Here is a 26602-nt window from a genome sequence, read left to right on the forward strand (position 1 = left end):
TACTACTCCACAATTTACAGCTAGTGTTATAGGCATAACTGGAATCTTGAGTTGAGGTCCATCAGCCAACTTAGTGGGCATCCGAGGAGCTCTGGCCAGTTCCTCTGAATTTACCAAAGTGGAATACAATACTGTTCTGCTGGCCCCAATGTCCCTTATGGCAGTGGTGCCTACACCATCTACCAGCACACTATCCTTAAAATAATACTTGGCATTGTCAGGTAGGGAGGCATAAGCCTCAGCAACTATAGGTTCCCAGGATTCCAGGAAAACAAACACTACTTCAGATCTTATCCCCCAGGGTAGGGCATCCGAAGAGAAGCATGCCCCTGTGAGTATCTCTTCTCCTTCATGAGAGAAGGCCAGATTCACAGAGTGGACCCCCAACGTCTTAGCCTTAAATCTGTGGTCCCCTGCCATGGGGCCACTTGATCCACAAGCTCCACAGTATCCATTGGGCCTGTAGCAAGGCTTAGAGTGTCCACTGCTGGGCGCGGGATGGTCAGTTCAACTACCTTATCAGCTTCTTGTGACTTCCCTTTTTGGAATTTTTGTGGCCCTGTGTGGAAGAAGATTTTTCAGATGACACCCCCTCTTTCTCTTTCTGCTTCTTCTCCACCTGCTTAATGGAATCAGATGCGTCCGTATGGGACGCGATCAGCAGCAATGGCCAACTTCTTAGGATCAATCTCTTTAGAATCAGCAAGATGCTGCGTAAGCTCAAGGGAACAGGAAGGAAAACAATGTTCCAGCATGACCAAATGTATCATGCCTTCTCAAGTGGTTACCTTATAACATTCAACCCAACCAGTCAGGTTCTTCAAGGAATCAGCCACATAAGTGACCCAAGTATTATTATCTTTTTTCTTGTACTCTCTAAATCTTTTCAATTATTGGGCAGGAGTCTTCCCAAAATTTAAGGCAAGACTGTTTCAATCTTACAAAGTCTTTTCTCTCAGCCATGGCCATATCTATAATGGCACTGCCATTATACACACACTGTGAAGAGATAGGATTTCAGCTCTTGCTCCTGCAAGACATTCCAGATTACCTTAATCTACTCAAAAGAAAGATGTGGGAGTGGGACACAGTTGTTTCCTTTAAAAAAACTTGTCCAAAAAAGGTGCCATCAGGAGTTTACACAACAGGCGTTTATAATTGATGGCCCGTGCTCTTACCTCCTCAAACCGTTCTCTAGCACAAGGAGAGAATTCATAACATACCTGTGCTTCAATGTCCTACCTACCTACGAATACACTGGAAGCTGGATTGGTGTCACATTTGAGGAGAGATCATGTTGGCTGTTTGCAAATCAGGTTGAATCCAGCAATCAGGTATTGACCCTGTGCAGCTCCCTTTGTGAACAATACAGTAAAGCATACTATAGCCTGGTACAAACTTGGAGAATATCCAAGGGGACCAATTCTGGAGCTCATTATATGGGGCTAATTCCCTTGTCATCAAAGGGGATGGGTTTTATGTGTGGAAGGAAGCAATGAAGCTCTTGGCTGTTCCCCTAAGTAGGAGACAGATGCCATAGCATGCATATAAAGCCAGTGGAGTGCTGGATTTATACATTTTACTACTACCTAGGATGGGCATGCTATTTATGTGTATGTCCTCTTTTAATTTTTTATTTATACACATTTTGATGTAATGTGAAATGATGTAATGTGTGTCTTTTTCTTTTGTGTTGAGGCTATTTTTATTTTGTTTATTGTTTTTACTTTGTTAACCAAAGGTTCTCTTTTAATTTTCATGTGAGCATCCTAGGACGTAGGTTGATACACTTTAAAATGTGTCTTTTTCACTTTTTGTGTTATGATTATTTTGTTAACTAAAATGCACAATATAATCATGGCACTGCCGCCAGAGTGTGCTAGCTTGCGTAGCCTGAGTAACCATACAATCTTATCAGCCTCACCTAATTCTTGTACCTCATGTCCATACTTGAAAGAAAAAAGCCTGTTCATTATGTCATTCGTCTCATCATACACAGTGAGCAGATCTTTAGGAAACCTAGGATGAGAGGATGGGGGAGCACCATTCCCAGACTCTCAGTAGGAACCATGTGAAGCCTGGATTTGAGCAAGCTCCAGCTGGAGATCCCTGTCGTTCTGTCTCTCAGTCCTATCAAGCTCAAGTTTGGCCATATTGAACTCAAGCTCTTTCTCTCTAAGCCTAAACATATCCTTCTTGAGTTCCCACAAGGCCTCAACTTCAGATGATGTGGCAGCAACATGAGATGAGGAACCACCATCCTCCCCTCTTCCCTCTCAATTGTAGCAGCAACAGTGATGCCATTACTGCTACGCGAGCAGCCCCAGCACCTTCTGCTATACCATCGGAAGAAAGAGGCACAATTCTACTTTCCTAGAGATCAATAATCCTCCAGATCAGTACAGGTTTGTTTACAGAGGTTGGCAGACGTCTTTCCATGCACAGCTTCTTCAAAAGATCAACCTTTGAGGCAGGTACAGAAGATGCAGTGACTGTTCCCATCTTTTAAGCCTATCTAGTGACTTGATGTTCCCAGGAAAATCACCCCACAGTGTTTCTGTGTAAATATAATCCAGGCAGTACCCCGGTGGACAACACTGGAGTACACCAGACCTTATCCTCACAGCTGCCAACAATCTGTTCGAATGGATTTCTAAACTCTGATCTGGTGGACAGGTGTTCAGGAGGCCACCCTTGTAGGAATGAACAGGGAACAACGTCTGGGAGTGTAGCCAGACCAATTCAAGGTAGCTCGGAGAGCATACAGGGGTAAGTCTCAGGAGGGGTGAGAGTGGTCAGTGTTCAACAATGAGTCCACACACCAGGGATTACACTTAGACAGTAAGTATAACAAAAATAATACTAATTTATTATAGGCCTAAAATAACACACTATGGAAAATGACAAGCACGTAATATTATCACAAAGGCTTAACACTATACAATATATATGCAGTCACTTAGTGCACATGAACAAATTACTTTCTCAATACCTGTAGGAGAAAAGGTAAGCAAAGATGGATACCATTAACAGTTAGCTTAGAAACACTTGTGTACAGGCGCCTTATAAATGTCATACCATATTATATCATATCATATCATATCATATCAATCCTCTGAAATTACAACCCTAACTTGGTAGGTTCAGCCATATGATGAATGGGGCCATCTGCCCAATGCAGTAGTTTTTAGAAGCAGGAACAAGTTAGGAGGAGGGTTCTGAGGATATAAAGATGGGTCAAAAAGTTAGGTTTGGATGTTTTCTAGTCAACAAAACTGTCCCCATCTTTCGCAAGACTTTAGTTGGCAAGTGCTACCAAAGCCACACAATTACATGTATCAAAAATCTAGCAAACACTTTAAGCAGAGAAGGAGGTACATGTAAGTAGCTTCATTACTCACTGCCCTTACTCTGGTTTTGGTCCAGACTGGGCAAGTCTAGAAAGGGTTTCTAGAAGTAAGTTTGCCACTATGTCTTTGGGTCATAGATGTTGCAGGACCGCAGGTGCAGAGACAGGTCCGGTTTGGCACAGGAGCTGGTGCAATCAGTTGAGGAGGAACAATGCACCACTGCAACCCTCTTCAAGGCACTGGACATGATGTGGGAAAACAGTTTTCAGTGATTGCCACCGCTGCACAGGTACACAAAGGGACACAGTTTTCATGTTCAGAAGCCACCTCATATCTCGTGAACTGTAGATGCTTGCGAAGATGAAGTTCGGCAGGAGGGCCTGCTGTTTGACTAGCTGTCAATCCCTGGAGTCCCATCCTTTAACGCAGGGTGGCAACGCTCCTAGCACGATAGCCCAAACTCGAGCTGGTCAGCCCACTTAATGGCCCATGGACACTTTTGTGAAGGCTCACTTGCTAGGCCACCAGGAGACGTCGGGATTGGTTGGTCCCACCACTCCAAAGGGTCAATGCACCAACAAGGGTCTTCTGGGATCAGTCGCCAAGCAGGGCTTCTTCCAGTCAGAAGCAAGTTTCAATTACCGGGCCTCTTCACAGTTCTTCTCTGGATCGTCCTTCATCTGCTCGGCTTCTCAAGATTCTTGGCTCCTTCTTCTAATCTGCCGGCATGGCTACAGGACCCCATCTCTTATACAAAGTCAGGTGAGTGCTCACACTCAGCCCTCAAATGGCAAGATCTGCCCCACACATTCACGCCAGCAGTGGTCCAATCAGATACCACTGAGGTCCACATTCACACATGCACACAAGACATACTGGCACCACTATGTGGAATGGGACCAGACAGTCCCAACCCACTTCCTGGGAGCCACCACATGCGACATGCACTAGCCCCTGAAAAAGATATCTTTCCCGGGGAAGTGCAGGCAAGGGCAGGAAGAAGGCCACGCTACAAGATGGCCAAATGACAGACAAAAGACTGTGTGGTATGGCCATGTTTGGACCCTAGCCACAGTCAGTAGACAAACACAGCAAATGAATTTCGGCTAATAGAAAATACTTCAAAAATAGAGAAAAAGCTACTGCTGCCACCTGTCTGTTCTTTAGCACATCTAAAAGTAACCACAAATTCCCTAGGGGTATGTCTAGGGCAAAACAAAAAGAGACCCCAATGAACTGCATTGGAAAATGCATTGTGCAATGATAGAATGTTACAAAAAGTGGCAAAAAAGTGAAACGACTAAAGGAAACTAAGTTTCCCAGTACTGACAGCCTGACTAGTCAGTTTCCCCATATGTGAGTGGAGCTGGAGCTGAAGGCTTCACTTCACTGTAGAAAGTCAGGACAGGATGAACAACAATAGGAAAACATTTGGGGGTCCATAGAATATGGAGGCAAAGCTGCTAAAAGGGAATTTATGAATTCCTTTAACACATTATTGCATTTGGGATAGGTTCTGCACACAGCTGAAAAAAAGTTCCTAAGTATCTTCCAAGATTTTAAGATATAACAGACTAGGTTTGATTTGAACCAGGGGTTGTAAGGAAACCAAACCTAGTTTAATTCTGGTTATTTCGACTGATAAGCACTGTGGAAGGCCTAAAGCAGGTCTCCAAATTATACCCTAAGAAGGCTTCAGCCAGGCTATCTGTTTATCTGAATGTGCACTCCAGGAACTGTACTGGTCTTATACATTTTAATCATTCCCTCTAGAGAGAAACCACCACCTGTGCAAATGAAATGATTATGTTATAACGTGACCCTGAATGGTGTGTGGCCGCCATGGTGGACTACTTAGATTCCAGCGGTTAAACCAAAGAAAGGTCTGAAGGTGGTTTTTCCACCCGACTAAAGATGTTTTCATTAAAGCAAAACATGTTACTCAAAACGTGAATACATGCAGGTTATGCTGGAGGGAGATAGATCTGTCACACTTTGTTACTCAGAACTGTTATTCTGCGCTTAAAGATGGAACTAGCAGTTATATATAAATACATAATCTAAATATATATATATATATATATCATCTATTGCAAAACCACAGAAAACGTCTCAAATAAGTGGACATTTGCCAACTAAATCAGATAATTTCAAAATTCTATAGTATTTTGCAAAACAAAAGCTGTATTTTGCCACCAAATATGACACAGTTGTTTGTAAGTGTGTTTACGTGTCTGTGTGTGTGTGTGTGTGTAGTGAGTATACAAAGCTAGGGACGCAGAATGTACTTACGGCAATTTCCCCGTGAGAATTCAATAAGTTGACATGGCTGCAAAAGTAAAGAAAATAATACAATTTATTTAAGAAAACGAAAAGAAAAACCATCTTTGATGCATTGAAAAGTAAGAATGGAACATGTGTTACTGGCCCACAAACCTGAGGTGAAGCCGAGTCCACCTAATGAGGGTAAGGGAACAGTTCAGCACTACCCCCAGCCCCGGTGCTGTAATGACCGTATACTATTACAAAATCACAAAAAAACAGGTCAAAAGGAAACAATTTGTGGAGAAGTCTGGCTCCTTTGCATGAACATTGCCACAATGGAATGTTGGCTTATGGAGACGTTGTTAAGAGGCGAAGGTCCTCTGCTGCCCCACTGTTTGCAGCAGCACCACTGTTTGCAGCAGCCCGCCATTTTCCAATGTCACGATCCAGCCTTATAGATCCAGCACGAGGAACATAGCAGGAGTCATTGGCCCTAATGCAGAGGGTAGCAAAGATCTTTAAACATGTATATCGACCTATAACTCCTGCTACAGCCTGAAAGTGGGGTGTATAAACTATTATTACCCACATCGCTCTTAATACCGTAAAGGATGGTTACTCAATATGTGGCCCTCCTGATGCGTTGGAGTGCAGCTCCCATGATCCGTAGCCAGCATAGTCAATGGTGAAGACTCCTGTGAGTTGTAGTACAAAATATCTATAGGCTCACATAATCAGTAACCTTGATGTACAGTATATATAAACTAATACAAGTTGTAAGAACATACATCTGACTGAGTTGTCACAGTGAGTTGGCTTCTGTGCTGCCGGTAACCTTGTAATGCCACATTCTTAAGTGTTAACCACCCGTTCCAAGGGGCAGAATGGGTATTAATGGCCCGGGGCCCGAGTTAAAGGCCAAAGCTTAGCAAGGCCATTTAATGAGGGCCTCAGGTCATTACCACCCGTTCCAGCCCTTGGAATGGGTGGTTAACGCTATTAGCATGGGCTGGAACAGGGATAATTTAAAGTATTTTCTTTCTGTGCATTGGTCATCTCGCGGTGTACCATTCACTAAAATAAAATACTATACATGGCCACCATGTTTGTATAGTAAGCCCCTCTTTTATTTCCATAGTGGCCAAATGGGGCAGAGCAGAAGGAGCGGCAGCAGCTGATGCAGCAGTGCTCGCTGTACCCACAAATGCGGTAAGTGGGGCTGAGGGGATTGACAAAAAAAAAGGGAGTAAGAGTGATGGAAGATGGTGGGTGGGCGAACTGTCCATCAGGCGGTTTGGAATGCGGGTTAAATCGGCAGTATCAGCCCATGTTCCTAGCCTCCTGATTGGTTGCCTCTCCCGCAGGGTTCTGAGGAACAATCTGCTGTTTATACTGAGGCAATATGCCCAGAGGCAGCTGGCTGACCCTGTTGCTAACGACCCACTGCCAAAGTTAAAGGCATGAGCAAAACGAGGGTCCCTTAATGAGGGTGGCAGTGCTGTTACCCACAGTGTTGGCCCGCCACCGAAGGGCATATCACCATTAGCACCCATATAGTTTCCTATATGCTGGACGTCCATTGTAAGAAAAGGGCAGGGGTACTATAACCAGTCGCCCCACTTACATGCAAGAGGAACTGGGCCCTGGAAATCCCCTGCACCAAGAATAGGAGACTCAGCCATAAGACAAAGTTCACACTCTTTATTAGCAACTCAATTACAAGGTTTTCAGTATGACCAATGCATTATTCTCCATACTCTCTTTCTATCTAGCCGCCTGTCATCAAGTCTTGTTAAAGTATGATCTCACAAAGTGAGGTTGCATCTTAAAAACCTAACAGGGGAAGGGATTGGTTAGTGAGGCAAACTACATACACATTCTATAAGGGATTAGTGAGATCATTGGGTATCCGTATCTGGTGGCTCTTCCTGAGATCATCTCTATTTGTTGCGAATACAAAGTTACAGGGAGTAGCCAGTAAAACATAGTGAAAGCTTATCATGGAAGGTGGTTAGGGATTGGACAGAAAGTGTCTTCTCAGCTTTGGAGCTTTGGACAGTTACCAGGACAAGTGCAACTATTCAAGGTAGTGTGAACGACCACGAAGGTGCTGCATGTTCCCATTAAGTTACCATCTCTGATCTCCTAGGCCCTGAGACAGACCATTTGGCTTCAAATCTGTGTTGGTATTGTATCTCCTTGCCTTCAGTTCGATGGGAACAGCCACCTCAGTCTGGCTCAAATAAATAGGCTCTGTCTTGCAGGTACAGATCACGCGTGTAGGGAACACGAAATTGACTCCTCTTGCTTGCAATCAGGAGGATTTTTGGCTTGTGTTCCCTGCAGGTGTCCTATCTCTTCTGTTAATCTGAAACCTTCCTTTTTGCAGTGTCCTTGGCAGGCTGTACACAGTAACCAAGCCTGGTCTGCATGCTTCAACAGAATCAGTCTGTCAGATCTTCTCTGTGCTCTGGAGTTTACTCTGCTTCTCCCATTCACTTCCTTGTACCTGTGGCTTCCATCTTTATTTGCATGGCCACCCATTTTAGCTGCATTTAATCGACAGCAAGCAGTTCATATGTATTCTTGAGCATCTTGCGGTTTCGGCGTAGCAAAAGGTATACGTGTGTAAGCATATTCTTTGTGTCTACCAGTAATAGAGCTTACTGTCCATATAACTTCATGCATGGATGTCTATGTGCTTCTTGTCTAACGTATCTATGTCATGATGCCAGTCGTGACATCATCAGCACTCTGTGTTTGCAGTCAGTAGACGTTCTCGATTGATGGTATGCTTATCTCGTCTAGGATGTCAACAGGATGAGGTCTGAATGGCTGTCCGAGCAAATAACGTTCCTCACATCTGCGAAACATCAATGATGGGGATGAAGAGCCCAGGAGTGATGTACATCTCTTTTTTCTCAGGCGACGGGCTGAGTGCTAGATGTGTGCAATGAGGGCCAGGTTTAGGTCTCCCTCTTCACAACTTTCACTGTTGAAAACTGTGACATTATCAACATGGAAACGTACTTCAGGGAAAGCAGCACTGCGTGGCACCGGTCTGCACACCCAAGATAAGTTTCTTGTTTTTATTTACCAAAAAAAAGACACCATTAGCGCCTGTGTAGGAAACTACACGGGCACTAAGGTGAAGGGGGAGCGGGGAAGGAAAGCTGCTGGCTTCCCAGGCTGCTCCAAATGTGGGCCTGTGTCGTACAGTACAGCCTGCATTCCAAGCATCCTGAGTGGCTAGTGCCTGACAGCAGGGTGCTAATGGTTCGTATAGCCTGTATATTGTTGAATGAGAATGATCTTTGAGCATTCCCAGGGCTTATAATTAAGGTTTGTGGACCCAGCCCGGGGGCCGTCCTGGGAGCCTGAAGACTGAGTCAAAGGCCTGAGCACAGAAAGAGCATTTAACAAGGTACACAGGCCAATAACTCCAGTTATAGCCTCAGGATGAGGCCCATAAAGCTTTTATAACCCTCATTTCAGATTAAACCAAAAAAGAGGAAAACATCACGTACCTGAGCCATGTTGCAGGGATTTGGATAGGGTACAGCCACCGGTGTGTCAGGACGTAAGACTTGGGAAGAGGAAGGCATCAGTTTAAGGGGCTGGGCCATATCGGCCAGGTGCGGACCAGCAAGGATCGCATGCCACGATTCACATCTGCCAACTACGACCGGGAGTGTGGTAAGGAGCAGTGTGCGGGGCACATGAAGTCCCAGGCTGCATCTGCCAGGAACTGCCTGCGTGAAGTTGGGAGTGTGGCTGGACAGTGTGAAAGACGCATGCCGCGTCAGTAACAGCCCCGGGGAAGATAGGGGCAGTTCCAGCAGAGGGTCCTCCTAGTGGCACTGCACAGAGAGCCCTGGCTGTGGCATAGACAGAACATTGAGGGTGAAAAGCCCTCAGTTAATCTCCAGGCTATAACGGATTCCGTAGCTTGGGAATTCCTCGATAATCGCACGCCCTTAACGTTCAGAGGGATATCACTTTAATTAAGTACACTCTCCACTATCTTTTTAACAAATGGCTGATACAATCATTCTCTTGTAATACTTTCAACAGCAAAAATCTCTTTATTTTAGGTTTTTTTTAACAGTTTAAATACTAAAGAGAAATTATAATGTTACCTCAATATGTTGTCAATATTGATGATTTGTCAAAGCTGGAAACATTGAAAGATCTGGTTATCACACCCATAAAGTGGAATAGCACAATGGGGAAATGCATCACAAATAATTTCTTCAAAAAATGTTTCACAAATGTATTCCATTTGTATGTACATATGTACTCCCACTTTTTACCATATATTCCTTCTTATCTCTTTCCGTACCATTATGAGTTCTTTCAGCCCCACTTTTTCATTTACTTTTTCCTCCCAAGATGGCTTATATAACCAACTCTCATAAAATGGTTTACTAGAGGCTCTTCCTCTTCCCACATTTGTGATTTTTAAAATGCCTGCATTTCCAAATAGAGTCAGTGCCAAAACACAATTCTTTTCATTGCCTCACACTAGTTAGGGCCTCCATTATCTCTTTTTTTATGATCCCTTTCCTAGTAGTTGCAAGCCATAATCCTGTCAAGGACCATGCTTTCTTACGCGCTGCCCACAGTCAAACACATCCATTGACAACATGCACCTCAGATTAAGTGGGTCTCCAACCTGCCCTTTTCATTAAAATATGTATTGCCTTAGTTGTCTGCTAGAGCACACGCACATGGCCTAATACCTGCCATCTCTTCGCAGTGTTTGCAATGAGTTTATCGGTAGACTTAATGATAAGATCTTCCTTGAAGGTCTTTAGGTTGTCGCTTCATGTTTCGGCACATGCAGTCTTCTTCAGCATAGTCCTGTTTAGGGTTTCTAGTGCATAGTCCCTCCATGCCATGGATGTGTGTGAGCCATTACTGCTTCCTGTACAGGTAATAGTTTTCATGAGCAATGTCATTAAGGCTCTTCCAAAAGTGGCAGGCGGCTAGGTAGATCACTGAGTTTGGAGTCCAGGATGGAGCCAGAGGAATGCTTACGTCAGTGATTAGTTTTGCACCCACGATTCTTCCTTGAGTGTAATGAGTTTGAAGAAGCTATCCTTCTCCAAAATGCCTTGAGCCTTCTGAATGTTCACATGTTGCACCCTGCCAAAGCCACCTACATTTGGCTCATGGAGAGTCTTGTTACAATGGTGCATCTCTACACAGTCGCTGGTCTGTGACTTGGTGAGGGTTCAGGCACAGAAGTGGGGGAGTGTGCACAATATAGAGTACCTCTCTTGATATTCTAGGGGGTGCACTCCCTTCCTAAGAGAGGAATGTTAGTTTGAGCGATTTCAATCCGAGTCCAGCTGCAGTGGAGGTGGCTACAATGAGAGGCAGGGCTTGGGGATGAACTCCACTCCACCATGCCTATTACCTGCTATTGGAACATGTGGTACAATTAGGGATAGTCATACTTAATGCAGCAGTAAGAAAGTCAAAAGCACAACATGACATGACTAGTGACCTTGGTCAGGGATACATTAGTACTACATTTCTAGACAATACCCTTGAAAGTAGACAGGTGCCTACTAGTTAAATGTAAATTGCAGGAAAGGGGAGGAAGATTTTCTTATAGTGGGAGAACATTTAAACTTTTTCCTAAGTTGATTACTGATATACTAGTAACTAAATAATCCAGATAGGATGCTACATCTTAAAACTAGAAAAACACACCAGTAGGTAATCTCATTTTAGGATTGTTTCAAGAGGTATTGAGAACGTTCCACTCTGGATGGCTCACAATGAAACTCAACCGCTCCACTAAATCCTAAATCTCCTGGGAAGACAAGTTCTAATTCACTCCAATGCTTGCTTCTTGCCAGACCAGCCACCAGTTTATCAGATTATATCTGGTGGTTGAATCCATAATTGATCATATTCTCATTGACATGTTTGCTTGTTGGTCTTGTTAATTTTTCGGGATTGTGTACTATCCTTGGAGCAACTATGATTCATTGACGATGAGCATGGACTTTAAAAAGTCATTAGAATCCAGCACCAAGATGGCTAGTTAGATAAGTTAACACAAGATGGCAGCAAGAGAATGCACAAAAGCAGATGTTTCCAGGGGTGTAAAGCCAGGGGTATCCACCAGACGAGGAGAGAAACTGGTAAAGGCGGACAGGATGCCTCTTCCAGTAGATGATCATAAATCTGTATTTCACATGCTTGAGCCAGGAAGGAGGTTGGGATAACCTCATGTGTTTAACTGTTCAAACAAAGGCTTGCATGATGCACTATCTGCAAAAGTAAATGCCAGCGTAGACATGTTAAGAGTCAAAGGGAATTCAAAGGCCTGGCCAACAGAAGGCCCTTTCTTTGGGACACGGTCTGTTGTATATAAAAGACATGAAGGAGCATAAATGTCCTTTGCTGTTTCATGTGGGAGACAAACATGAGTAAGAATGATTCTGGGCACTAGGAGTTTTTAAGCATTGGTGTATGCAATTATTTAATTGTGTTGGAGGGACCCCAGTTTGGGAGAACGAGGAGCATATTCTAAGCTAGGAATTTATGGATAACTTAAAAACTTGAGTCTGGGGAATGAATCACGTACATCTATTAAACTGAAAACCTACACTGCTTATGTAAATTGTCAAAATACGTATTTGACTACCCAGATATCTTAAGTCCCGGCCTTAAAATGATTCCTCATTTATTTATGCTTAAACCAACTTCCCACATTGGGCGTTTTAGACCCAAGGATTGGGAAGCCTGCTCAAGAAAGGAGTTGTAAATTATGTAAGGTTAAACATCCACTGGGGTCCATCCGACATGACTTGTTGTGTCACGCAAGGACATTTCTACATTAATTATGTTTTTTTTTTTTTTTTAGCGATTTGGCTGACATTAAAAGTAGACCCTTTTGGAGGAGATGCCTGGCTCTTTCTCAAATGTGGCAAAGAATCATGGAACTTCTGGAAGCGGTATAAGGCCAAGTGGTTGTTGGAATTATCACTTGTTTAAGATTATAGACTATTTATTGACTTTAAGGGAAAATCATAAAGCTAAATGGAAGAAACATGTAGATATGTATATATATATTATACATTTGGTTACATGCTATGTGGCTTTCAACAGTAATAGCTATTGTGGATGAATGTGTATTAAGTTATGCGCAATATGTGATTTATGTGTTTATTTGCTTATATAATGATTAAATAATGTTTCAATATTCTTTGAGCTAAAGCACAATAAAAATCAAAAATACAAAAGAAAGCTGTTAACATTGAATATAAGAAAGCTACAAAAACAGAAAGGCGAGTTTGATTAAAACAGTGATAGAAGCTATAACAGCAGAAAGACACGCGTGACCCCTGTAGAAGGCCGGTGGCTGCAACATGCACATCAAGGTCCTTAGATCCCACTGTCTCTACAGATGAATCAAAAACAGCATTTGCATCAAGGATTTAATTCATAATGGGAAGAAAACAGGGACTAGATACCAAGCATGACGTTCCAGAAATGTCCATACTGTGTGGGAGGCAGCCAAAGCAACAATCAAAGGATGAGCGTAAAGGGGGGAATGCAATAAAGAATATGGAAAGAGAGTGGGGTTGCCATGCTAGGCGAGAAACCTTAGTCTGAAAAAGAATAACCAATAATTGAAGTGTTGGAAAGAAAGAAAAAGGCACATTGGACAGAAATCCATTATAGAGTGAACCCAGAATTTGAAATAGAGAATAATCTAATAGGGGTCCCTTTTAGATACTGTCAGGGAATGAACAATAAGTAGAGCGTTGCTTACGGCTGTTCTGGCGCTTGACAATTCTTGGAATCACATCCTATGCATGTCCTACCCTCTAGTGTTGGTCCAGAGTATTACAAGTTATTTCCAAAGTGAAAATCAGGCATCAACCTAAGTCTACAGCGGGTGTTAGAAGGGGACTCAACAGGACTTTACACAGCTGGAACACCAACAAGACAGCAGAGAACGCCACCAACAATTTCCCAAACTAAAGGAGGCGGACCCGATTTTGCTCCAGAGACCACATCACTTCATGCTAGCGTCATGTTAGGCAGAATCATATGCAGTACCCTTTGGGAACACTACACATCATTAAGACTACAAGTGACAGTACAAATTCACCTTTGGTACAAGCCTGTACTACACAGTAAAGTGGTAGCGATGGCTGAACAGCCAGACTTATCTCAAGAGTAAAGTGAGCAGTATCAGATGTTACACTAAGGACAGCAATCACTATGGTTCAAACAAACACTGAATCAAGGTTTCTGAGTAAAAGAATATACATTTATTAACATATCATTTGTAAAACATTCACTAAAGTAAAGCAGCAGGAAAATCACAATCTTAATATACTACACAACACCCAATGAATTCTGGACAAGTTAAGCTCAAAATGAGGTGAGAGCAAAATGGCACTCCAGTAATTTAAAGGGGAGGGAAAGACAAAGTTATACAAAAATCAAGCAGCACCAACAAGTAAGTAAGCAGGGCAATCTAGAAAAGGCTGCTGCGGTGAGGAAACCAAATCAATAGGCCTGAGCCAAAGTCAAAGGAACAGAGTATTTGCAGAGGATCACACAGTTCAGAGTAGTTTGCGGTTATGTCTTTACCAAGAGTTCGAAACGAAGTTGGTCGGAAGAAAAGTTACTTAAGAGCAGAGAAGGACAAGCCCTCGGATTGGCAAAAGATTTAAAACACTTTCACCGCGGTCAGAGGGAACGAACAACCGGGTTTGCGCAGTACCTTTAGAGCAGAAGAATGCTGTAGCTGAGGCAGAAGTTCCTGGAAATCCTGCAGGCTCACGGTTCCTGAAGCGACTGTCAGACTGACACGAAGAAGGAAGACTGGAGGGTCCTGCACTGCCCAGGAAAGAAACAAGCAGCAGAGCTAAGCAACAAATAAAAGGTGCGCTCCTTAAAACCCAAACAGGATTCGGTCCTCCAGGCTATCCGGTTCACTGCAGCTGTGCACAGCAAATTCCAAAAGGGGAGGGAGGCCTTGCTTGGTGTTTGGTGAACTGGTTGGTCCCACCAGCTCAAGGGAATAAGATTCCTTGCAGAACTGCTCTGTCGTCGAAGTTTGGAGATTCGGACCCGCAGCAGTGCTTCACCGGGAGGTTGAGTCATGGTAGTGGTCCTCTTCTTTTAGCTTCTCTTCAGTTCTCTAGATCTAGTGGTGACTCTGCCTTCCAAGTCACAGAGATCTGCTTTTTATGCAGTTTTCCCCCATTCACACAGCCTGGCTGTCAATCACACAACAGGGTGGCTGTCCTGGCAGGATAGTCACCACAGCCAATCATACAGAGTGCGACATGGGTCTCCAAAGAGACCTTGTGCAGGGATTCTCAAACCCCTCCCTCACATCCTGTCCCCCTCAGACATTCAAGCACCTAAGGAGGGCTTCTGTGAAGAAACCCGCCAAAGGACGGCGAACAAAGGAACCAAACCTGGTTTGGCGCGCAGAGTAAATCACGAGAAAGACCTTTACAAAAAGAAATGGCGAATAAACCCAGCCAGAACCGAAATAAAATAAAAGGGGTCCAGCGGATTAAAGTTCGAGGCTACTAACTTAGCCTAAAACAGTACCAAGGCCATTTTCACTGATCGCAGTAGGGAAAAAATGGCAGCTAGCACTGCCACCAGCCAAATCTTAAAGGAGAGTTCCGGGACTTTTTTTTTATTGTCCCTACGGGTCGGCCATGTGTTTGTAAGCATAAATCGGTAGATCGTAGGAAACTTTCCTATGGACCTTACCCGACTTTTCGCCCCTTATCGCACTCGAAATCAGCCTCCATTTTGTGATAATCCTATCATTCCGCCGCATCGACCTGGCTCACCTGCCTTTGCGGCACTAAATCAAATCCCCCGCCCCTGAGCCTGACATCAGCAGACGCGTACTGCCCATTTCAAGCACGTCTCGTGTCAACAATCGCTGCGCCTCAGCTATTGACGTGTTGCCATGGAAATGGCAGGACGCCTCTTTCCCCAATAAGTATAAACAGACCGTTTCACAACATACAGCAGCAGATTTTCGATTCCATTCCTCTCTCTGTGTTACTTTGAGTATTCTGTGACTCGTTTCAGTGCTCTGGTCAGCTACCTTCGCCGCTTGTAGCCCGTGTGAACAGATACCAGTACCACCGCTATAAATTATTTTACTATCTTTACCGCACAATGGCCACAATAATGCCGTATATGTACGAGCCCGAGTACACCGAGGAAGAACTACTGGAAAGGCAAGCACGCGAAAACGATGGGGATTCGGACGGCAGTTGGGAGGACCAGTCAACGGATGAAGAGCCTGGACCATGTCGCATGGACGGCGTCTCCACCTGGTGCACGTGCAATCGGTGCGAGCTAATGCCAACTGAGGAGGAGAACTGCTGCTGCCGTGAAAATTCCGGGTGCTTGGCCTACATTTCGGAAAGCGAGCAAAGTCAGCAGGAAGGCGAGCAAAGTCCGCAATGCATCACCGAGCTGCCAGAGTTCAGGGAAGCCTGCCTCTCACGGACAGTGTTGAGGATGATGATGGTGCTTATGCACGAACTTCGTGGCACTGTTCGTCCGCGTAATCCGAGTAACGAGTAAGTATACTCTGTTTGTGATGTCAGTGATGCCACCACTATTTCATGGTCGTCTCCCACATATAAAATTACATTTACATATCATTGGAACGCATGTAAATTGGTTCCATATAGTGCATTTTCTAGATATAATTTTTTTCTAAGAAAAATGACATGTGTTACCTGAATCGACATTGATAAGAAAGTTTGGTCAGTTTAATACAGTTTGCATCTTTTTTTTTCACAGGTGGTACAGGCTGGTGGCCTATCGTTGCTTCACTTGGTGGCTTCACGGGAGGCTCGGACACCGCGTTCGGAGAGTAATACCTGCCTGTGCGGTACTTGCCATTAGACAACATTTCCCCAGTGACAGTGGACAATACCGCGGATTTTCCCTCGATGTGCTGCAACCTCAACTTTACAATGTGTAATGTTTATTATTTATGTTTAATTAAAATCTAAAATAAAGCCCAACATATATTTTAACAATGGTTGTTTTGATTTTTTAAATGAATCTAGTGTATATTCTCCTGGGAGGGTGAGGTATTTATAAACTCACCCCCCTGCCTTCCATGTAGTAGATCCTGCAGCCATCCTCTTACATTCAGTTAGATGGCCTCTCCTTGGTGAGGCCCTGCGGCAAACGGGTCTTGTCTGCACGACCACCGCCCCGATCCACCCCCCGCCCTATCAAAGGCAGTTCGCACCGGGGTACTTGAGCTTCTGGCAAGTGGAGCTGTCAGGGAGCGATAAAGGCCAAGAGGTGCCAAAGACCATGTACACTTCAAAGTGGTCTATAGAGCATGGGTTTGTTGTTCCCATGTCTACCTCCAGACCCCGTGTCTCCTGCCAAGCATCCCCCTCACGCTGGACGGCCCCCTGCAATCCACATAAGTGTGTCTCCATTCACGAGTCTTCCTGTGTCTTGTCTGCACGACCACCGCCCCGATCCACCCCCCGCCCTATCAAAGGCAGTTCGCACCGGGGTACTTGAGCTGCTGGCAAGTGGAGCTGTCAGGGAGCGATAAAGGCCAAGAGGTGCCAAAGACCATGTACACTTCAAAGTGGTCTATAGAGCATGGGTTTGTTGTTCCCATGTCTACCTCCAGACCCCGTGTCTCCTGCCAAGCATCCCCCTCACGCTGGACGGCCCCCTGCAATCCACATAAGTGTGTCTCCATTCACGAGTCTTCCTGTGTCTTGTCTGCACGACCACCGCCCCGATCCACCCCCCGCCCTATCAAAGGCAGTTCGCACCGGGGTACTTGAGCTGCTGGCAAGTGGAGCTGTCAGGGAGCGATAAAGGCCAAGAGGTGCCAAAGACCATGTACACTTCAAAGTGGTCTATAGAGCATGGGTTTGTTGTTCCCATGTCTACCTCCAGACCCCGTGTCTCCTGCCAAGCATCCCCCTCACGCTGGACGGCCCCCTGCAATCCACATAAGTGTGTCTCCATTCACGAGTCTTCCTGTGTCTTGTCTGCACGACCACCGCCCCGATCCACCCCCCGCCCTATCAAAGGCAGTTCGCACCGGGGTACTTGAGCTGCTGGCAAGTGGAGCTGTCAGGGAGCGATAAAGGCCAAGAGGTGCCAAAGACCATGTACACTTCAAAGTGGTCTATAGAGCATGGGTTTGTTGTTCCCATGTCTACCTCCAGACCCCGTGTCTCCTGCCAAGCATCCCCCTCACGCTGGACGGCCCCCTGCAATCCACATAATGCCACGACATATACACGTCATTCATTCACAAACACACCCCTGGTTCGAATTCTTTATAACCCACCTCATATTTCTAATGAGAACTTCTTTGCGCTTTGCTAGTCAACCCGTGAAGGTGCTGGTTATCTGCTCTTCGTCTCTGTGAACTTCCGTGACCACTTTGAGCAAACTCGTCAGTTTGCAACCTGTGAACTGCTCCCTGTTCTACGACAAGAAACTACTCTGATCCCTGCATCTAACTGTTTGTTCGTCAAGGTAAGTCCATGTACCATAATCATTTTGCGTCCAATTTTTTAATTTATATCTATTTGCTAGTAGTCATCAAATTGCATCCATGTTTTCTTTTCGTTCACGACAGTACATGCAAGGAACTAGTCACATGTTCTGAGTTTAGTCAAATTACTTTTTCTATTTTTTGAAAGTTATTGAAATACTTATCCGCATGTGAATAACGTGTATAGTTCCAAGAACCAAAACGGACCTTGCATTGAACCTTTTATGTGTCATTTACTGTTTTAACACATTGGTATTCATAGAGAATTGTTGATCTTTACTTTTCAGAACTTTCCATAATGCCTGCCTGTTCCATTGGCGGTTGCCCTTCGAAGACCCATAACAAATCTGAAGGTACTATAATGCATGTTTTCCCTAAGGCAATAGATCAGATAAGAGGATGGGTCCGATATTGCGGATATCCAGCCTCTGAGCTAGAAAGTAGAGTCCTAGAAGTCTTTGCGGACAAGAGGGGTGATCGATACCGCATCTGCAGCAGGCACTTTAGCCCAGACATGTACTCCACATCATTGCTAATAAAGAAGAAAACACCGCGAGCGAGGCGAAAATTGCTCTCAACCGCTATTCCCACTCTATTCGTCCACATGCCTCCACTGGTGAGTCAAGTTTACGGATCTAGTTCTCGGCCTTGCGGTAGTGTGTAGCAGTAGCTAACAATAATTTCCCCATTTATGTATCCACTCAATATGAAGGCGGAAGATTCTCCATCCGTGTCGTTATTGCAGTCATCAGCCACTTCAAGCGCCTATCGGGTAATCTTACTTAGCTATTCTGACACTGACTTGTTTTAGGCATGTAAATCAATAGTTTTAATTGATCGTGTAATTATTTTACCTAATGGTACACCCTTGTACTCGTCCTCTAGTCTTTGTTTTCAGTTATAATTATTGTTATCCAAAATAATGCAAGTACTGTCTTTCAGGGAGATGCTGAGGAGTCCAACGCATTGACGACAACCGTAGATGTCACTCAGATGCTCGAGGTACGTTTCTTTCGTTTTTAGCCATTGATATGTCCTTCTGTCGTCGCCCTCCTATTTGTCTTCTTTTTTCAATATTGTGTTCATTACTAATGAAAGTCCTATGTTTCAGGGAGTCGATGGAGCATTAGTCCAAGTAGAAGGGGGAGCATGCAGTTACGGGTCGGCGCAACAGCTTGCAGAAGTGTGCACCGCAGTTACATCGTCCCTTGATGTTCTTATGCATTTCGAGGTATGGATACTGACAGTTCGATCAAGCGAAATCATATGACGTGATTACATCCGCTATACTTCCTTCTTTATTAACGCAAGTACTATGTTTCAGGGAGATGACGGAGCTTCTTCTACAAGAACATCACCCCTAGTAGTTGATGCAGATCTCTGGGTGGTGACACTTCCAACGATCGAGCAAATCGAATCATATTTACATATCCATTATTTATTTTAGACAACTGATCATTTGTGCAGGTCTATTTAGATGAGCCGTTGACGCCTGCTCAAAGTTTATGTTCTTTTTAACAAAATAGAAAAGCATACTAATGCAATTACTGTGTTTCAGGGAGTTGCTGAAGCGTCATCTTCAATAATATCATCAATGGAAGTCTATGCGGAGCCCGAGGTATGGATCTTGACAGTTCAATCTAACTAGATCAACAATGCGTGAACTATTGTCGTTTGAATGTTCTACACAATGCGTTCATTCGTGTTTTGCTATTGAGATGTACGTATGGGTATTGGTCCCCAAGTACATTTTGTGTTTTCAATATTATTATACATACTAATGAAAGTTCTATGTTTCAGGGAGTCGATGGAGCCTCAGTGAGTGATGGATGTGCTTATCATGAAAATATAGTCGTTGCAGCGCGAGAGGAAGTGGAGACATGCACACACGAGTCGGAGCAACAGCGTCCAGATGTTGAAGTTCGAGGCAAGAAAGTTTCAAAGAAAAGAAAGCAAAAGAAGGTTAGTGTCCTGTTCACTATATTATGTTGTCTTTCACTGTCAATAGTTCAATACTGTAAGTTGTGTTTAAACTGAACATCCCTTTTCTAATCTGTCCTCTAGTTGCGAGTGGGTGTAAGAACTAAATCTACACAGACAGTGAAGCGAACGAGAGATGTTGCTTGTCAAACCTTTTGGCAGGGACTTGAGACTGGAGATGCATCGTGCCAATGGGAAGAATATGAAGTGATTGACAACGGAGCTATACCACCACCAGCCATTGATAGTGAATGTCCTCCTGGTAGTTTGGATGCAGTCGGAGATCAATTCACAGAATCCACACCCGCAAAAAATAAGAGCGCGCGAAAGTTGAAGACATTGTTTTTTTCTCCCATCTCCGGACAAGGAACAGATGTTGCAATGGAAGAGAATGACGTGGACGACAATGAAACACCATCAATATCACTCAGCATAGCGGAAGACGATATCAGAGATTGTACCTTTCATGCGAGTGACATGTCCTCAACGTTACAGGCCGAACCAGCTGGGATGCAGAGTGAAAGTATAAGGAAAGAGGCCAAATTCATTGTATTCGATAGCTGTTTGATGGATATTATTATGATGATGAAATGTGGGCATTCGGTTGGTGGGGAAGTATGTGGGGAGCCATTGATTAATGTGACTCGTGCAATTCGAGGCACTAACCTTAAAATACATGCCACCTGTACACAATATCATCCGTTCGCATGGTCTGCACAACCCATGCTGGGGCAACTGCCAGCAGGCAATCTACTTTGTGCAGCGGCCGCACTTTTTAGTGGTTCAAGTTTTAAAAAGTTACAGTATTTCTTTCAGTTTGTGGGAATCCATTTCATTGCGAAAAGTCAGTTCTACAAATACCAAACCGATTATCTATTTCCAGCCATCAGCGAAGCTTGGAGAATGGAAAAAATGTCAATGGAAAGTACATTCGCGGGCAAACGCTTCAGGCTAGCCGGTGATGGACAGTGCGACAGCCCAGGATTTTCAGCCAAGTACTGCACCTACCACTTTCAGGACATGGAAAGTAAGAAAATTGTGAGTTCGGTGGTCGTGCAGGTGTCACAAAGTACATCCTCAGTGGCCATGGAGAAAGTTGGCTTTGTAGCATCATTGCAAGAACTACAATCGCGGGGAATGGTGATCGACCTGATAGCCACGGACAGACACGTTTCAATTGCCAAGACAATGAGAGAACAGTACAAAAATATAAATCACCAATTTGACGTTTGGCATCTTGCAAAATCAATCAATAAAAAATTGTCTGCTGCAGGTAAAAAAAAAGAATTGCAAGGTATTTCACAGTGGTCCAAGTCAATCAGCAACCATCTTTGGTGGAGCTCAAAAACATGTGAAGGGTCGTTGGAAATTCTACTGGAAAAATGGCGGTCAGTAATGTTGCACTGTAGCAACGTACATCGATGGTCGACAAATGAGCATTTCCACAAATGTGAACATGGCCATTTGTCCACAGAGGAGGCACGGAAGAAGAAGTGGTTGATTCCTTCATCACCCACTCACAAAGCCATTGAAAAGATTGTATTTGATAAAACTATAACAAAAGCTTTGAGGGGACTCACGGAATTCTGCCACACAGGAGATTTGGAGGTGTTCCACAATATGTGCCTCAAGTACAGGCCCAAAAGATTGCATTTTGGCATGGAAGGCATGATAAATCGGACTCTTTTAGCGGTCTTGGCACATAACCATAATGTTGGCCGTCAACAAAGTAGGACGACCGGAACTTTAGGGACGCTTCGCTACAATAAGGCCTTCACTAAAAGAAGTAAACAATGGGTGATCAAACCAGTGTTTGAGGATATGCAATATGAGTTTATTGAGAGACTTATCGTAGATGTCCTCGATAGGCACATACATGGAGTGGTGAACGAACCTATGCAGGGGACAACTGCATTGCCACCCAACATTGCCTGTTCCATGTCCACCTAAAGCAGAGCTCATTGAGAAATACACATCACGGTTTAAATGATTGTAATTTGATTGTCTGTTCTCTCGAGTCTCCTCATGTTGCAGGCCCATTGCAATTAAACCAAACAGTAATATAAATCATTTTTACAAAAATTATAGAATGTTTCCGTATTGCAAAAACATGGCCGACCCATAGGGACAATAAAAAAAAAGGCACGCAGACAAGATGTCCCTAAAACTAACTGCAGCTAACTAGAAATGTGTGCTCGCTCAAAGTGAAGGTCAGCTGCTTTGATGTTTTGCTCGGGTGGCGGAACGGCCCACGACCCAATATAAGGTTCTATTGTGATTTGACCTTGACAGGCCGGGACCATCCTGAAAGACTAAGAAAAGATAATGAATAAAATTTCAGAAACGAAACGATGAGCCACGTTCATTAGAAGAAGTAACGTCGGCAAAGAAGGAGTGGTGTTTCGGGTCTGCCCTACACAGAGACACAATGGAAAATGCAAATATAATGTAAGTAACTTTTGATGAGTTTATACCGCAATTTCATTACTATACAGTGGCTTTAAAGACGGGTTCAGTTGTACTTGTTCGTTCTATGTGGCATATTGTTTTCTACCGCGCACTATCTTGAGGAGAAACATCTGCTTTTACTGAAGCACCTCAAAACCTTCCTCTTTGCTTCTGCTTTCTCTCTCCCTCTCCCCTGCTACAACTGGTCCACTGTCTGCGACCTCAGTCCTGGGCCCTTCCACTCTCCACCTGCACTCCCCCCCCCCTCCATGCCTCGCCACGCCTTTAAACACTTGTGTACACCCAGTAGCGCTGTCCTCGCTATGAAATGAATAATTTTAATAAGGATCTGATGGTGAGACTAATTTCATTTTTTATGTTTTTAGGTACATCATTCACTACTGTCTGTGTCACGAGTACCAGACACCGGCGGACGGCTTCTACAGCCGCCAGTTGCTTCTCCGCGTGAACAACGTTACCACCCTGACCATTTTATGGGACGATCGCCAAGTACAAGTATGCCCTTATGCGGTACTAACGGTTAGATGCAACATACCTACCATTGTGGTGGCCTAGCGCCTCGTTGTTGGAACAGCCATGCGATTATCAGTGCGACAGAAGAGCTTATTTTTATCGTAAACCAACACCCTGTGTACTGCACACGAACATCGCTTCCCTCAAGACGAACTAATTTGGATCGAGAGCAAAGAAAAATGCAAATCGCTGAATATTCTCTAAACATTTGATGTCCAATAAACGTACTTTGCCAAATGTACAATCTTGCCGTTTGCTTTTAAACCACGGTTTCACATTCCGAATTGTGGTGCTGTATTGTGAGATGCTCTAAGACCCTGTGTACAGCAAAGGACCATCGCGTTCCTCAATACGAACTTTTTGGAACATGAGCAAATAAAAATGCAAATCGCTGAATATTCTCTAAACATTTGATGTCAAATAAATGTACTTTACCACATTTACAATCTTGCGGTTTGATTTCAAAGTACAGTTTCATATTCCGAATTGTGGTGCGCTGTATTGTGAGCTGATCTGTGTTGATTTCCGGGGTCTGTGTGGAGTCGCGTAGAAGACGCCTGGGCGCGTTTGCCTACGCAGCACAGTCACGTCACGGATAGAGGCGGGGAATATGAATGTTTTGATAAAGTCTGTTTCAGGGGCGGGGGATTTGATTTAGTGCCGCAAAGGCAGGTGAGCCAGGTCGATGCGGCGGAATGATAGGATTATCACAAAATGGAGGCTGATTTCGAGTGCGATAAGGGGCGAAAAGTCGGGTAAGGTCCATAGGAAAGTTTCCTACGATCTACCGATTTATGCTTACAAACACATGGCCGACCCGTAGGGACAATAAAAAAAAAGTCCCGGAACTCTCCTTTAAAGAAAGGGGAACAAAATAATGTTCCACGAGAAACAGACAAAAAGGGATAACTATTAACCCTTTCCAGTACTCTATGGAGGATAGTTTGAACTGGGTCTGTGAATTTAAAAAAGACTAATAAAGTCAATGGCAACTTTACAGGTTCTGGGAGACAGTAGTCAGTCCCAAAAAATTGAGTTCAGAGTGGGAAGTCTGAAAAAGACAACCCTGTGTCACTGCACTACAGGTGCTGTGTAACAAACAGTAAAACAATGATTCCTGTGGAGTAGGTGAGGCTCCACAGTCCATGAACACATAACATGTACAACACATAGCCAAAAACACATGTAAGAGTGGGAAAAAAGGCTCACACTCTTATCAGGTGACAAAAAGAAATCCTAGAAATCCAGCAAAGCTGCTGAGGGACTCAGTAGGCAAGGGAAATTAGCCATTCTGGAGAATTCTCCCTAACAGGTCAGGCAGTGTAAAATGTAATTTTTATTTCTATTGTATTTATATAGCGTGAACCTAGCTCAGAGTATTGTGTAGCAGGATTGGGATAACATTAACAGGCAAGAGAGTTGAGCAGTTGAGGGGCAGACAGCAACGCAGTACTGCTTGTTTTCACATACAATTAACAAAGTAGCACTGTGTTAAGTTGCACAGTCACACAGTAACTGGTGATAGAACCAGTCGTATGAATGTTTAAGAGGTACTCTGTTACATATCTGATATATTTGTGTACGGTCCCAGGTATCTGAAATTACACAGTGAGGGACATTTTGATCTTGCACAGATTATATGGCCTGTTGGTGGAGACACAGACTCCACCATTGAATTACAGTCCACGTGGGAAAGGTGGTGGGGTGTAAGAACTGCCTGTATCTCCTGCCACACGCTCTGTTGAGAGCAACCACACGCATCTCTCCTCACACTGATTTCAATGTGGGTGGAGTGGCTGGAATCCAAGTGGAATTACTCCAGTTGTTTGCATCTATGAAAAACCGGCGGAAACCATTGGACTTCATGTGGATGCCATCGGCAATGCACAGGCATGTTCGGTGGCTGTTACTACTGTTCTTATGTCTAGGCGTAAAACAGCACAGAACCTCGGATCTCCATGCAGAAAAATAATCAAAACTGCAAGGTCTAAAAAAATGGAGTCCCAGTATCTTTTCATTAAAAGTTCAGGGCGATCGACCCCTCATTTTTCCAAGAACATTTACAGAATTCTTCAAGTATTTCATAATGAAACAATCTTCCAATTCTATCATACACAGAGGGAGATTCAGAGAAGCCTGCAGGAGATCATACGTACCTCACAGACACCTACTAAACTCCACAGTGTGGATGTAAGCTTTTGCCCAAAAGCTTAGTTACTAGAATTGAGAAGGTCTCTCAGGGTTTGCGAATATAGATCATTTTGTTATAGGAAAACAGGGAATGGACAACGTTTTCCTAACATTGTTCTTTCTCTCCTACCCATACATTATTTGATTAAATTGGCTCAGGAAAGCCAGCCTGAAAACGTCATTATAGGAGTATATGCTGCACAGCTATTGATAGAATGGAGGGACCCTCCCCTTCCAGATTTTAGAAGATTCCGTTTTTGTTCCCAGCTGATTTAGATGTGAATTTATTTATTTATTTATTCATGCATTTATTGATTGCTTTTTAGGTGCTTATATAACAAGGGAATGCTGTTTCAAAGCGGCCACAGGGCAGGGAGCGAACATGTATGCAAAATACAATTCCAACTCAATATTTAAGAGCAGTGGGGGAAAGTGGGAGAGGGACACACCTACTATGCCTTCTGAGTATTCAGAACGTGCAAGTGCATCAAGGAAGAGAGGAGAGGGGGTATGTTCTGGGGAGTCTGAGCTCGTGGGTGAGCCACAGACGGAGTGCTAGGAATGTTGAGTGCTACACAGACTGGGCCGCGGGTGGTGTAAGTGCAAACCCTCCAACGTGGAGGGTGTGCCGATGCAAGTGCTGTAGATAGACAGGAGCTGGGCAGAATTGGTGCGGGAGGTCAAGGCCCTGAGTATGGTATGCATAAGGGCCCAAGATCCTGACTCAGCAACTGTGGGATTAGCAGAGGATACAAGAAGGGAAGGAGGAGGAACAGAGAAAAGTCTTATGGAGCTTCTGGAATTTGATGAGATCCTGCTTAAGGTACAGGGGTGGGGGAGACTGCTCCAAAGGCGGGAGCCCACAGACGAGAGTGAACAGCCCGCTGCCCTCTGTTTTGCAAAACGCTTTACACCCAAAGAGTTAGTGCCAGAGGAACATAGTGGTCTAGAGGGAGAGTATTACTGAGATACACTTGAAGATAGTGTGGTCCCTGTGCCCAGACAGCCTTGTCGATGATGCAAAGGGCTTTGAATTTAATCCACGCAGCAACCGGGAGCCAGTGAAGACTTTTTAGTGCAGGAGATATGCGGTCCCTGGGCTTAAGGCCAAGGATAGTTCTTGTTGTCCTATTCTGGATAAGCTGGAGGGGTTGCAGAGTGGAAGATGGTAGATTCAGGAGGAGGCTGTTATAGTAATCAAGCTTAGAGATAACCATGGCTTACGTCACATTGAGACTGAGGGAAAGTGAGAGGGAAAGTGAAA

General features: G+C 44.2%; 1 protein-coding gene across 6 annotated transcripts in view; it reads right to left on the bottom strand.

The window, feature by feature from the left end:
• LOC138570116 (collagen alpha-4(VI) chain-like) overlaps positions 1–26602 on the bottom strand; it is a 559183-nt gene that overhangs the window by 90757 nt on the left and 441824 nt on the right. For all 6 annotated transcript variants that reach the window (XM_069648741.1, XM_069648737.1, XM_069648740.1 and 3 more), the window contains one exon: positions 5643–5679. In XM_069648741.1, coding sequence (XP_069504842.1) covers positions 5643–5679 — 37 coding nt within the window. The remainder of the gene's footprint in view (positions 1–5642; positions 5680–26602) is intronic.

Source organism: Ambystoma mexicanum, chromosome 2q, assembly GCF_040938575.1.
Source record: "Ambystoma mexicanum isolate Mex_15411 chromosome 2q, UKY_AmexF1_1, whole genome shotgun sequence".
NCBI lineage: Eukaryota > Metazoa > Chordata > Amphibia > Caudata > Ambystomatidae > Ambystoma > Ambystoma mexicanum.